Genomic DNA, 13,978 nt, shown 5'->3' with positions numbered 1-13,978 from the left:
AATGTAACATTTAAATAATTATGGACCAATTTATGTTGCAAAGCTTTGAATATTTTCAACTAATTTGAGTTAAAGTAGCTATTTTAATTATTAACTTTTCTTTTAGTTTTAGTAAATTATTAAAATATAACAATTTGAATCTATATAAAAAATTGTACAATTTAATAAAATATATGTTTTATTAAATATTTATTATTTTAATTGGACCAATAAATGAAGGTGTTACCAATTTTTTAGACAATTTCTTTGTAATTTTAAAATTCTAATCTTTTTAATTTTGTAAAATTATAAATCTTTTTGAATTTTTAAATATTTTAAAAGAATTTACTTAATTTCGTCACATAACATAATCTTAATGAACTAAGTGACAAACTTAAATGGTGTGGAAATTGATTTTTTTCAATTAAGAGCTGAATGGTATTTTCGGTTGAAAGCTGAATTGAATATCAAATTATTTTAGTGAAGTTTTTGACATATTAAATATTAGTATTGTAGTAAGATTTTTTTTTGTAAAAAAAATTGGGTGTCTTTTCAACTTGCGAAGAAAATAAACATATTTGGCTCTAGCTCCTCAATTAATTCGGTTATTTTAAAAAAGAAAAAGAAAAAGAAAAGTGGCATTACAAGACAAAAACTCCAAATTTCCTATAAAAACCCTTGCATGAATACGAAACAAATACAAGAAGAAAAAACTTGAGAAGTCATTAGCAAAAGTAGGAGAAAATGCAAAAGAGGCAAATATTGGTGGTAGTTGTAGTGTTAGCCGGAGTAAGCTTGGTAGTTTCAGACGAGGATGTGAAACCCTTGGATTTCTACAAATACAGTCTGCAATGGCCACCATCTGCTTGCACGCTGCCTCCTCCGGGAAAGAAGTGTGAAGTGAGACACGAAGCGAGGTTTACCATCCATGGTTATTGGCCACAATATAATAAGGATACACCGGTGCCTCCGTACTGTGATGATCTTAGATGCACCAACACCAAACCTACTTCAGCAAATGATGTTGTGGTAAGCAACCCATTTTGCTTTCGATTTCTTGATTTTTTACACACGAGTGTCGGATACAGAGATATAACTTTTTGCAACTCGAGGACGAATTTAAGGGGGAAGTAGGGGTCCCAAAAATAGTAAAAATTGTTATGCAGGCCCTTCAAAATGTTTAAAATTTATAATAAAAAATTAATTTCTCTAGTAAATTAATACATAATAAAATTATATTTTCAACTCTTACAAATTTATAATTTTATTTTGATTATCCTATAAAGAATTTTGGATTCGTCCCTGCACCCTCGATAATATTATATTACTATATTATGCACAAGTAGGCAATTCACTCAAACTCATAAACCAACGCTTGGAGCTTAGATTGACAATTCGTGCATTTTATATTTTTATTGTATTATAAATAGACCTGAGGATTTGAGCAAATATATAAGCTCAAAAAATGGGTTTGGATAAAAATTAAAACCCATTTTTAAACAAAGCAGATCTCAATTAAGATTTTTTTACTCGAGTTCGGCCTGACCAGAATTTGCCTAGAAATCTTTTCTCTTGCTATTGTTTTGCTATCATTTTATTGTGTTTTGATACTATTATCTTGTTATTGTTTGGATATTATATAACTTTTGTTTTATTGTTAATTTTGCTACTATTTTGGAGACATTTGCTTGTTAAGTTGCAACTATCTTAATGTTATTTTAGTATAAAGACTTTATTTAATGTATTTTTAATTTGTTGAAAAATATTTATTTTAATGTTTTTAGTGTATTTTATGTATTATATATTTTTAAATTTATTTTTACATAAAACAAATAATATAAAAAAATTAATATTGGTCGTCCGGGTCGGGGTCAAGTTTAACATTTTCTATCTGGATCGGACTTGGACAAAATGTTAAATTTATTTTTAAGTTGGACTAGGTCTGGACCTAAAATTTGACATCAACCCGACCCATAATGAGGTCTAATTATAATCCAATTTTGAAATACTTTTATACATTGTTTGATTTTTTATTTTTTTTGGTTAAACATTCACTTAAATGAATTTATAAACATGCATGTTTTCGTATTTGACACCTTTTTTTTTTTAATTCATAATTAAACTCGTAGGGAATATTGGAGAAGAGCCCATTGAAAAAAGACTTAATGAAGGATTGGCCAAATCTTTATGCAAGGCAAAGAAGAAAAGAAGAGGATAATTTGGAATTCTGGAAATACGAATGGAGAAAACATGGAATGTGTTCGGATGACGCCAACAAGCCTTCTGAGTATTTCAGGAATTCCTTAACTCTCCTACCAAATTTCAAGAATCTAAAACAAGGTAATTACTTACCATATACAATGTTTCAATTTCGTTAAGGTAAACTATCAAAATAATCACTTTTGTTTACTTTAAGTTACTTTTTAGTTATTTATGTTTGAAATGTTACGTTTTAGTCATTTACGTAATCGCGTTGTAACATTTTAGTCACTTAGTCGTTAATTGCTATTAACGGTGTAACGGTAAGCTGACGTGGCATGATAAATAATCATTTCAAATAAAAATTTTAGATTAATTTATATAATCGATCTTCATATTTTTTTCGTTTCGAGCAATTTAATTTTTTTCTCTTATGTTTTTCTAACTTTTCTTTTTTTTTTCTTTAGTTTACATTATCTTCGCTTCTCCCTCAATTTTTCTCCATTCTCTATTTCTTTTAACGTAGTTTTTTTGTGCTATTTGTTAAAACTAGTCTCTATTTATCATTATTATTATTTTGAACAATTTAATTTTTTCGAGTGAGATAAGCTTGTGGACTAGTTTTAACAAATGGAAAATATAGAAAAACTACGTTAAAAGAAATGAAGAATGGAAAAAAATAGAGGAGGAAGCAAAAGAGAATGAAAAAAAAAAGAAAGTTAAAAGAACATAAAAGAAAAAATTTAAATTGTTCAAAATGAAAAAAAATAGGGACCAATAATTTAACCTAAAATTATCGTTGACTAAAATGTTACAACATGATAACATAAGTGACTAAAATATAACCCGAGTCGAACAAGTGATTAGAGGTTTGGTTTTTGGGCCTCCAACCAGATTTGGGATTTAAACCTCGTAGCAAAGTGGGCGACATTCTGAAAAATCTGCGGGACAAAAACTATAAAGTGCCTCAAATTGTATGTAACAGTAATAGTCAGCTGCTGGAGATTCGTTTCTGTTACAGAAACATAGCTATTGACTGCCCCAATTGGGTGGGGAGTAAAACTTGCAATAAAGAAACTGCCGACATCTTTTTACCTGGTGGTGCTGGAGGGACGGATGATGTGAAAGCTCAATTGAATATCGAATTATAATTTTGTTATAATTTGTGTGGAGATTCATGTCTCCCTTTATTTGAATGACATGTAATATATATATAAATAAAATAATGGATCTGTTCATGTTGCATATTTATATTAAGCTTTGGATATTTTCAACTAATTTGAGTTAAAGTTGCTATTTTCAATTATTAAATTTTCTTTTAGTTTTGTAAATTATTAAATTATAACAATTTGAATCTATATAAAAATTTGTACAATTTAATAAAATATATGTTTTATTAAATATTTATTTTTTTAATTGGACCAAAGGTGTTACCATTTTTTTGACAATTTCTTTAGAATTTTAAAATTCTAATCTTTTTAATTTTGTGAAAATTATAAATCTTTTTATGAATTTACTTAATTTCGCCACATAACATAATCTTAATGAACCAAGTGATTAACTTAAATTGTGGTAAAGAATTACGGTTAATTTACCAAAAAAAGCCACTTTTTTTAAAAAATTATCGAAATGGGCCGGTTTTTTAATTATTTACCGGAATGGGTCATTTTTCCCGAAATCGTGTCCACGTCAGCGCGATGTTAGGGAACGTGACAGGACATCGCGTCACGTCGGTAGCGACTGGCGGCGTGGAGGGAAATCGCGTCCTTGAGGAAGCGATTTCCCTCCACGTCGGCAGTCGCTACCGACGTGACGTGATGTGGTCGCGAGCGTGAACAGTGCTCAACGGTCAAAAAATTGACCGTTGCCCCCCCAACGGTAAAATTTTTTTTTTACTATATAAACCCCCAACCCCTTTTATTTTCACAAACAAATTCAATATCAATTTCCTTCACAAATTCTCTCAATTCCCTTCAAAAATTCTCTCAATTTTCTTCCAAAATTCTTTCAAACTCTCAAATTCCTTCCAAAATCCTCTCAATTTCCTTCAAAAATCTCCAAATCCATATTAAAATTTTTCCCATTAAATTTCATTTTTAAGAAAATTTTAAAATTTTTATTTTTTAAAATAATTTTAAAATTTTAATATTTTCAACAATGGCGGATCATTGATTCGTCTTGATAGGAATCACATATCGGTGGAGCAAATGAACATGGTAAGTATTAAATTTAAATTTTAAATTTTATTTAAGATATTTTTATTTATGTATTTTTAGATATTTATTAATTTATTTTTTGTTATAAAAGGCTGAAGATCGGGTATTGACATGCAATATTCGGAATATGCATGCTCCTCCATCACCGTTAGTAGAGAACTACTTGCGGGAAGCGGGATTTTGGCACGTGGCGATGGTAGGCCGGGGATGCAAGTTGGAGCCGAAACTGATCAGTGCGTTGATCGAGAGGTGGAGACCTGAGACGCACACATTTCATCTTCCATGTGGAGAGTGCACTATCACTCTAGAAGATGTCCATCTGCATTTGGGATTGCCGGTGGACGGGCACCCAGTGACCGGGTCTGCCCAATCTAGCAATTGGGAGGCGGTGTGCTACGAGCTTTTGGGTGCCGTTCCGGATAAAATGAATGGAGGTAAGGTGGAGATGGGTTGGTTACGTGCCACCTTCCCCGGTCTGAATCAAAATTCAACCGAAATTGAAAGAATCCGATATGCTCGAGCATACATTCTTCAAATAATTGGAGGCTATCTCATGGCCGACACGTCACGGAGCCGTGTACATCTAAGGTGGCTGCTAAAACTCGTTGATTTTAGAGCAGCCGGTGAATTTAGTTGGGGGTCTGCCGTCTTGGCAACATTATATCGGGAGATGTGCGGGGTGACCAAATCGAGGAAAGCAAAAATCGGAGGTTGCCTGTCACTACTGCAATCATGGGCACGGTTTCGCTTTCCATTTCTACGTCCTCGAGTGAACCACCCATATACATTCCCACTCGTAACGAGGTAAATTTTATATTACATTTTGAAATTGTTATGTAGATTTTGTAAGAATAAAAGTATGCTAAAAATTTATTTAATTAGGTGGAACCATCCGGGAAGTTATCGTGGATTACCGACTGAACTTGAAGATATACGGCTTCTATTGGAGCAACGGTCGGAAGCAGAAGTAAGTATTATTGCAAATAGATATTTCCATCCATTCGCTAGTGAATTGATATTTAGTATTTAGTATTATGTATATATGTAATATTTCTATCATGTTCATGTAGTTTCAATGGACACCATACGAGGATCCGGCAGTCCGGGCAGTAATCCCGGAAGAGTTTTTACAAAATCCGAACGCTTGGCACGTGAAAGTGGTGTTGATCAACTATGCAACCGTGGAGCCCCACCAGACAGACAGAGTCCTACGACAGTTTGGATGTAGACAACCGATCCCTGCGGACCCTGAGGAGTTTGACGAGCACCACAAAATCGACCTTCGGTTGTTAGGTACGGATTGGCGTAGATACTGGTCAGTGTACATGGAAATGTGGGAAAATCGTAATGAATATCTACCTACTCGGGAACCAATCATCGTTCCCAAGTTAGCGTGCGTTCCAGAATACATGACATGGTTTAGGGCCAATGGGAAGCCGTATTTACTTACGCTGGAGGAGAGGCAGCGGCAATTACGTGTTGGAAGGGAAAGGCGCGGGCCTCTAAATCCAAGGGGACAAGACCACGAGGCCAGCCCCCCAACGAGGCCCAAACATTCACCCGGTTCATCATCAGCGGCCATGCAATCACCGTCCCCAACGAGAGCACCGACGCAGTCACCTGACGCAGCAATTCAACAGATGATACCCACGCATTCACCTTTCCCTATGATGCCAGATATGTTTCCTAGCCCTTATATGTACCCTAACCCGTACATGTATCCTTTTCCGAATCCTATGGCAGGTTGAAGCCAAATGCCCGGATCAGCTCCATTTCCTGTAATGCCGAGCGGACCACCGATAAGTAGGCTATCGGCGCAGGAGGGGTCCCAAGGGGGGCCGTCGGGGAGCTCTCATTTTTACCAATCGCCAGTAACACATGGCTTTCAAACTCCGTCGCCGTTCATGATGCAAACACCTCCACATACACTATTCTTTGAAGGTGGATCATCGTCCCAAGTCCGACAAGCAGATGCCGAACCGGAAGAGCAACAATCACCACCCGAGGAAGAACAACCGCCGCCGGAAGCTAGAGGAAGGAGGAATCCAGCGCGTAACCGTCGACGGCCGCCATGTGGAACCGAATCCCCCGGTCATAGACATTGATTACCGTATTAAAAATTATCCTTTGATGTAATGAAATAGAAGTTTATGACGATGTAATACACATAGAAATTTTTCCGAGTTATTTTGACATTATTTGATTAAAACCCTAACCTAACCTAATTTAATTAAAACCCTAACCTAACTTAATTTAATTAAAACCCTAACCTAACTTAATTTAATTAAAACCCTAACCCTAACCTAATTTAATTAAAAACCTAACCTAATTTAATTTAATTAAAACCCTAACCTAACCTAACTTAATTTAATTAAAACCCTAACCTAACCTAATTTAATTAAAAACCCTAACCTAATTTAATTTAATTAAAACCCTAACCCTAACCTAATTTAATTAAAAACCCTAACCTAATTTAATTTAATTAAAACCCTAATCCTAACCTAATTTAATTAAAAACCCTAACCCTAACCTAATTTAATTAAAACCCTAACCTAATTTAATTAAAACCCTAACCTAACCTAATTTAATTAAAAACTCTACCCTAATTTAATTTAATTAAAAACCTAACCCTAACCTAATTTAATTAAAACCCTAACCTAATTTAATTAAAAACCTAACCTAACCTAATTTAATTAAAAACCCTACCTAATTTAATTTAATTAAAAACCTAACCCTAACCTAATTTAATTAAAAACCTAACCTAATTTAATTAAAAACCCTAACCTTATTTAATTTAATTAAAACCCTAACCCTAACCTAATTTAATTAAAAACCCTAACCTAATTTAATTTAATTAAAAACCTAACCTAACCTAATTTAATTAAAAACCCTAACCTAATTTAATTAAAAACCCTAATCTTATTTAATTTAATTAAAACCCTAACCCTAACCTAATTTAATTAAAAACCCTACCCTAATTTAATTTAATTAAAACCCTAACCCTAACCTAATTTAATTAAAACCCTAACTTAACTTAATTTAATTAAAACCCTAACCTAACTTAATTTAATTAAAACCCTAACCCTAACCTATTTTACATGAAAACCCTAACCCTAACATATTTTAATTAAAAACCCTAACCTAACTTAATTAAAAACCGTAACCTAACTTAATTGAAATCCCTAAGCTAACCTAATTTAATTAAAACCCCAACCCTAACCTATTTGAATTAATGTAATAATTTTACCAACATAACTCAATGGATTTGACAATCTTACTAACCATTTAAGAAATTGTAGTTTTACATAATGTTAGATTTAAGTAAAATGTTTTGACTGGTAGTAACATTTAAGAAATTGTAGTAATTTGATAATTTTACCAACAATTAATACAATTATCAATTAATAATTGAATAAAAGGTAATTTCTTCTATAATTACATTCAACTATTGCGATTAGGGCATGATCGACTTGTATGGCTCGGGTTCCTACACCATCCGCACAATTTCGTTGATCGTTTGTTTCTGGATATCCATATTGTTCCGTATTTTAGTGGAGAAAGGTCGACCCTTCCTGCCATGACGCAATTCTCTATCCATAATGACTTAAAAGGAGCAACAGATCTGGTGGCGATTCGTTCATCTGGGACCGGTGGGAAAACGTGTCTCCATCGTTGTACATGTTTTCTAATTTGTACACTTCGTCCACATAACTCGGCGGATCCGCACGAAGTTTCGACAGTCGCAATAACATGAGCGCATGGATAACGGTGCATCGAACTTCCCACACCACAAGTCCTGTTTCTCAAGTGTACACGATATTGCCCGCCAAAGAACGCCTTAGTGCGGTATGTCGAACTCCGTCACGCGAAACCATAGATTGTCTCGATCGTGACACACAGCGTGTATGATATTTGCCCTCGCCGCTTGTTAATTTCTTGAACTATCTTCTTCGCACCATACATGCCCACCACGCATCGCTGCATAAGTTGTTGCTCGCTTTGGAAATAGCGCCGCCAAACGGAAATATGTCTCGCACGCACCATTATCGGTAGATGGCGCGTTCCTTTAAACAGAATTTATGCATTCTGTCAGGTTCGACGTCATATGGCCATATCGTAGGCCTCCGTCGTATGCTTGTGCCCACTGTTCGAAACGTATGTTGCATAGGTAGTCCGCCCCTTCTCCATTTTGGGATCGCAAGATTGCCAACATCTCGTGAAAACGATCTTTATTCATTTCATACCCTACCAATATAATAACATAGCGAATATTTTATACCCCTTCTACCAATAAAACTAATTCAATTTGACAAACGAAATAATACAGTTATACAGTAAGTACCCATGTTGGTCACTTGTCGTCGTTCCGTCTTAGATGGATATTGCCTGTAGTAGTTCGAAGCAACGTGTCTCAGGCAATATCTATGGTGTGTACACTGCCACAAGCTTCCCTCTCGATCAAATGCAGCTAGTATACCGGCGCCCCGATCTAAAATAACACAGATATCAGGTTGGGGGCACACATGCCTCCTTAACCTAGAGAGAAAGAAATCCCAGTCATCAGACGACTCCCCCGGTGTTATTGCATATGCAATTGGAAGAATTCTCCCACCGTCGTCCTGTGCCACTGCAACCAATAGCCGATGAGTGTACCTACCAAACATGAAGGTACCGTCAATTTGTACCAACGGCTTGCAGTACGGAAATGCGTCTCGGCATTGCTTAAAAGTCCAAAATAGGCGTTTGAACACTTGTCATCCACGTAGCAATCGGTCGTTGTCGTACGCATGTTCTGTTTCAAGGTCTGTAATGGCACTTGGGACGTATCTCTCTAGCACCTGACACCATTGGCATATTTCATTATATGAGGCGTCCCACCCACTATGCATCTTCTCCAATGCCTTTTGCTTAGCTATCCAAGCCTTGCGGTAAGAGGGCGTGTACCCCATTTGGCTACGGATATTGGCAATTATCACCGGCACTGAAGTCCGAGGATCTGCTTTTATCGTGGGCAGTATCAAGCTAGCCAACATAGCTGAATCCATTTTCGGATGATCTTCTGAAACACCTACAGAGGGAGGGAGTACATTAAGTAATGCAACATTGGAAAATAAAAATATTATTCAGACACATTCAATACTGTACCTGCAGCACATGTATGTGGACCTTTGTACTTTTTGATCTCCCACAACCCTGTCCTCTTCCTTAACGAGGCAACGATTTTCCATGAACATGTGCCGTCTTGCACCGCACACTTCGCCTCAAACTTATCAGATTTTGATTTAACGACGTGGTAATTAACGCCGTTTTTGATGCTATGCTGTTTCAAAGCACCAATAAAACTATCCTTATTGGTAAACTGATTACCAACTTCAAGTTCACCGAGATCTACCCCCGAACTTGTACGATCGCGCACCCGGTGTGGTAGATCTGGAAACTCTAATGCATCATCTGCTGACAGATCGACATTATGCATGTGGGCTGGAGGTGAGTATACTCTGAATCGTGGATTTTCTTCATCATCTGCACTCATATCACCATCTTTACCTTCTGTTGGAATAGGCTCTGGTTCAGAAAATAATCCCACCTCTGCACCATCCGGACCGGGCTCTCGAGGTGGATCCACATCGGAGTCACCTTCTAACCCACAATCATCTGCAGCTGCGTCGACGTCCCCTCACCGATTGATGTCGTAGGTAGTACGTCATCCCTTCTTCTGGGCATTTGATAACGTCCCCAATTGGATGTAGATTGCCATCCAGTAGAACTTGATGCAGTTCTCCAGCTCGTATTTCCAGCGTCAAACGTCGAGCCACCGACGTACATGTCCTATCCACCAACAGAGTGTCTTGGGGGGATGTGCATTCGACACCGCTACCGAACATGGGCTGTTCCGTATTTTGTAACACGCTAACCGAGTGTCGGTCAGGGGTCGTGTATACATCTCGAACACCGGACGGAAGTACATCAGTTGGCGACGTAAATTGTACATATAACTCAATAGAAGTTGCTCCGCTAGCAAGATGAGTCTGCACCATTGCCTCCAAGCTACGAGCACCTTTTATGTCGAACGAGTCATATGTCACCGGATCAACAGAAGAACAAAATCGATACGTCATTGACAGAACTTTCATTGACGTGGTTCCGAAGATTTGACGCCTAATTCTTTTACGGAGTTCTGTCAAATCTATGTTTTGGCTAAATGACAGTCGCACCGTATTCTCCGACAAAAAAACAACACCATTCTCGGTGTGGCAAACCTCACCATCGTAGTAAATAACAGCACTAATACGTTCACTCATTTTGAAACTCTAACTTTCTTAGCCTCTCTAAAATGTTTCTGCTGTGAGTTATGCATTCTAAGAACATTTTCTGTCTAATTTATAGCCTCAGCCCAAACTTGCTACTGTAGCAAAATCGCGTCCACGAGGGCAATTTGACACTATTTGCTCGAAACGTCAAAAAATTATTTCCTACATGACCAATCAGAAGCGATATCGCGTCCACGGTAGGCGATTTCACAATTCTTCTCATATAGCATCCTCGGTATCGGCGATTTTATACTATTTGCTCAGTAAAAGTCAAAAAAAAATTATTTCTTACATGACCACTGTAGCGAAATCGCATCCACGAGGCCACTATTTCACAATTTTTTCTCAAATAGCATCCTGGTAGAAGCGATTTCCCACTATTTGACCAGATACGTCAACTCGAAAAAAAATTTTCCGACACCCCTAACCCCTAAAAAGCCTGCACCCTAAACCCTAAAAGCCATAAAACCCAAACGTAAAATCAGCGTCAAAATCGCGTCACGTCGGTAGCGATGTCGAGTGCGTGACGGACATCGCGTCCACGTCGGTCGCGGCTCACGGGCGTGGACGCGATGTCTCATCACGCACTCGACATCGCTACCGACGTGGACGCGATTTCGGGGAAAATGACCCATTCCGGTAAATAATTAAAAAACTGGCCCATTTCGGTAATTTTTGAAAAAAAGTGGCTTTTTTTGGTAAATTAGCCAAGAATTACATGAAAATTAATTTTTTGATGGCTTAATTAATTTTTTTTTCAATTAAGAGTTGAATGCTATTTTCAGTTGAAAGCTTAATTGAATATCGAATTATTTTAGTTAAGTTTTTTGACATATTAAATATTAGAATTGTAGTAAGACTTTACTTAATGTATTTTTAATTTGTTGGGAAATATTTATTTTAATGTTTTTAGTGTATTTTATGTATTATATTTTTTAAAATTTATTTTTAATAAAAGAAATAATATAAAAAAATTAATACGGGCCGTCCGGGTCGGGGTCAAGTTGAACTAGGTTTGGACCTAAAATTTGACATCAACCCGACCCATAATCAAGTCTAATTATAATCCAATTTTGAAATACTTGTATACATTGTTTGATTTTTTTTTTTTTGGTTAAAGATTCACTTAAATGAATTTATAAACATGCATGTTTTCGTATTTGACCCCCTTTTTTTAATTTTTAAATTCATAATTGAACTTGTAGAAAATATTGAAGGACAGCCCATTGAAAAAAGAGTTAATGAAGGATTGGCCAAATCTTTATGCAAGGCAAATAAAAAAAGAAGAGGATAATTTGGAATTTTGGAAATACGAATGGAGAAAACATGGAATGTGTTCGGATGATGCCAACAAGCCTTATGAGTATTTCATTTTCAAGGATACCTTAACTCTCCTACCAAATTTCAAGAATTTAAGACGAGGTAATCAAAATACTTTAAGTTACTTTTTAGTTATTTGTGTGTGAAATGTTACGTTTTAGTAATTTACGTAATCGTGTTGTAATATTTTAGTTACTGAGTCGTTAATTGCCATTAACGGTGTAACGGTAAGCTGACGTGGCATGATAAATAATCATTTCAAACAAAAATTTTAGGTTAATTTATGCAACCGATCTTCATATTTTTTTCGTTTCGAACAATTTAATTTTTTTCTTTTATGTTTTTCTAACTTTCCTTTTTTTTTTCTTTAGTTTACATTATCTTCTGCTTCTTCCTCTATTTTTCTTCCTTCTCTATTTCCTTTAACGTAGTTTTTTTTTATGTTTTTCATTTGTTAAAACTAGTCCTTATTTTTTTTTATTTTTTTGAACAATTTAATTTTTTTCAATTGAGATAAGCTTGTGGACTAGTTTTAACAAATGGAAAATATAGAAAAACTACGCTAAAAAAATGAAGAAAGGAGAAAAATAGAGGAGGAAACAGAAGAGAATGAAAAAAAAGTTAAAAGAACATAAAAGAAAAAAATTAAATTGTTCAAAAAAAAATAGAGACCAATAATTTAACCTAAAATTTTCGTTGACTAAAATGTTGCAACACGATAACATAAGTGACCACTTTAAACATAAGTGACTAAACTATAACCCGAGTAAAAAAAAACTATTTTGATAGTTTACCCTCAAATTAAAAGAGATTAGTGATTAGAGGTTTGGTTTTTGGGCCTCCAACCAGATTTGGGATTTAAACCTCGTAGCAAAGTGGGCGACATTCTGAAAAATCTGCGGGACAATAAGTATAAAGTGCCTCAAATTGTATGTAACAGCGAAAGTCAGTTGCGGGAAATTCGTTTCTGTTACAGAAACAAGAGAAACAACATAAACGAAGCTATGGATTGCCCCAATTGGGTGGGGAGTAGAACTTGCAATAAGGAAACTGCCTACATCTTTTTACCTGGTGGTGCTGGAGGGACGGATGCTGTGAAATACAATTTCAGTCATGATGGTGCTAATTACATAAAACTTGTTTAGTTTTTTAATATCTACCATTAAGTCTATCCCTCATATATATATTAATTATATGAATAATGCCAACAAGCTATTCGTTCGATGGCTATAATTTATATGTTGGCACCAGAGTCGAGGTTGGGTCTTTTCTCTTTGAATGTAATGTGAAGTATAAATAATTATGAATTTGTTTATGTGCAGATTCAAGTCTCTTGTTCATCTCTTTTGAATGTGATGTGATGTATAAGTAATTATGAATCTGTTTATGTGTGGATTCAAAACTCTTTTTCTTTTGTCATTGCAAGATACAAAATGTCCAGCAGTACAACACTGAAAAGAACATCATGGTGGCAAAATAACAAAGAGGCATCCCAAGCACCAAAAGAAGATCGAAAACCAATCCCTCTAATAGTGAAATTGGAAGAGGGATCATCACCTTTGGATCCTCCATCGGCCCTAAGCCAAGGGAGTCTTGACGTCTCTGAAGATACAGTACAGTCCAATCTTCCACATCTGTAGCAAAATTCTATGAGCCTCTCATAGCGATTCATTTGGTCGTTTGAACTTGAAACCAGCAGCCAGCACTTCAACCCTTATGCGCATAACCCCACTCCATGTCTGAAAATCTTAACCTTTAATTTATATCTTAATAAATCTTTAACATATATCACTATTTCACTTGAAATAATAGCCTATGTAGGAATAAAATCAAATAATTAAGGCTTGCTTTTTAAAAAACAAATTTTTAATAGAATGATAAAGATTATTTAATTTTCCTTTTAAAAAAGAAAGATTATTTAATTTAAATTTATGTATGAAAAGTTCTTCAACT

General features: G+C 35.4%; 2 protein-coding genes across 3 annotated transcripts; both read left to right on the top strand.

Annotated features, from left to right (window-relative positions):
- Positions 1–668: 668 nt before the first annotated feature.
- Positions 669–3,423, top strand: LOC105775097 (intracellular ribonuclease LX). 2 transcript variants are annotated; one of them, XM_012597635.2, is made up of 3 exons: positions 669–1,008; positions 2,109–2,319; positions 3,073–3,423. In XM_012597635.2, exons 1-3 carry the CDS (start codon positions 724–726, stop codon positions 3,327–3,329), a joined length of 753 nt encoding a protein of 250 aa, XP_012453089.1. In that variant the 5' UTR covers positions 669–723; the 3' UTR covers positions 3,330–3,423. The 2 variants fall into 2 exon arrangements, with proteins under 2 accessions (XP_012453089.1, XP_052477749.1); XM_052621789.1 differs by having other exon boundaries at positions 670–1,008; positions 3,164–3,423.
- A 922-nt stretch (positions 3,424–4,345) lies between these two features.
- On the top strand, positions 4,346–6,581 carry LOC128033745 (protein MAINTENANCE OF MERISTEMS-like). Its single transcript, XM_052621788.1, has 4 exons — positions 4,346–4,394; positions 4,486–5,198; positions 5,277–5,361; positions 5,465–6,581. Exons 1-4 carry the CDS (start codon positions 4,386–4,388, stop codon positions 6,140–6,142), a joined length of 1,485 nt encoding a protein of 494 aa, XP_052477748.1. The 5' UTR covers positions 4,346–4,385; the 3' UTR covers positions 6,143–6,581.
- The last annotated feature ends 7,397 nt before the right edge of the window (positions 6,582–13,978 follow it).

Source organism: Gossypium raimondii, chromosome 10 (assembly GCF_025698545.1).
Source record: "Gossypium raimondii isolate GPD5lz chromosome 10, ASM2569854v1, whole genome shotgun sequence".
Taxonomy (NCBI): Eukaryota; Viridiplantae; Streptophyta; class Magnoliopsida; order Malvales; family Malvaceae; genus Gossypium; species Gossypium raimondii.
This window is presented reverse-complemented; position numbering and strand designations above follow the sequence as displayed.

Excerpts from the sequence above, each read along its gene's own strand:
- LOC105775097 (XM_012597635.2), top strand. The coding sequence starts at position 724 with ATGCAAAAGAGGCAAATATTGGTGGTAGTTGTAGTGTTAGCCGGAGTA. Across the intron at positions 1,009-2,108 it reads CTTCAGCAAATGATGTTGTG|GGAATATTGGAGAAGAGCCC; the intron begins GTAAGCAACCCA and ends TTAAACTCGTAG. Across the intron at positions 2,320-3,072 it reads TTTCAAGAATCTAAAACAAG|ATTTGGGATTTAAACCTCGT; the intron begins GTAATTACTTAC and ends GCCTCCAACCAG.
- LOC128033745 (XM_052621788.1), top strand. Across the intron at positions 5,199-5,276 it reads ACATTCCCACTCGTAACGAG|GTGGAACCATCCGGGAAGTT; the intron begins GTAAATTTTATA and ends TTATTTAATTAG. Across the intron at positions 5,362-5,464 it reads AGCAACGGTCGGAAGCAGAA|TTTCAATGGACACCATACGA; the intron begins GTAAGTATTATT and ends ATGTTCATGTAG.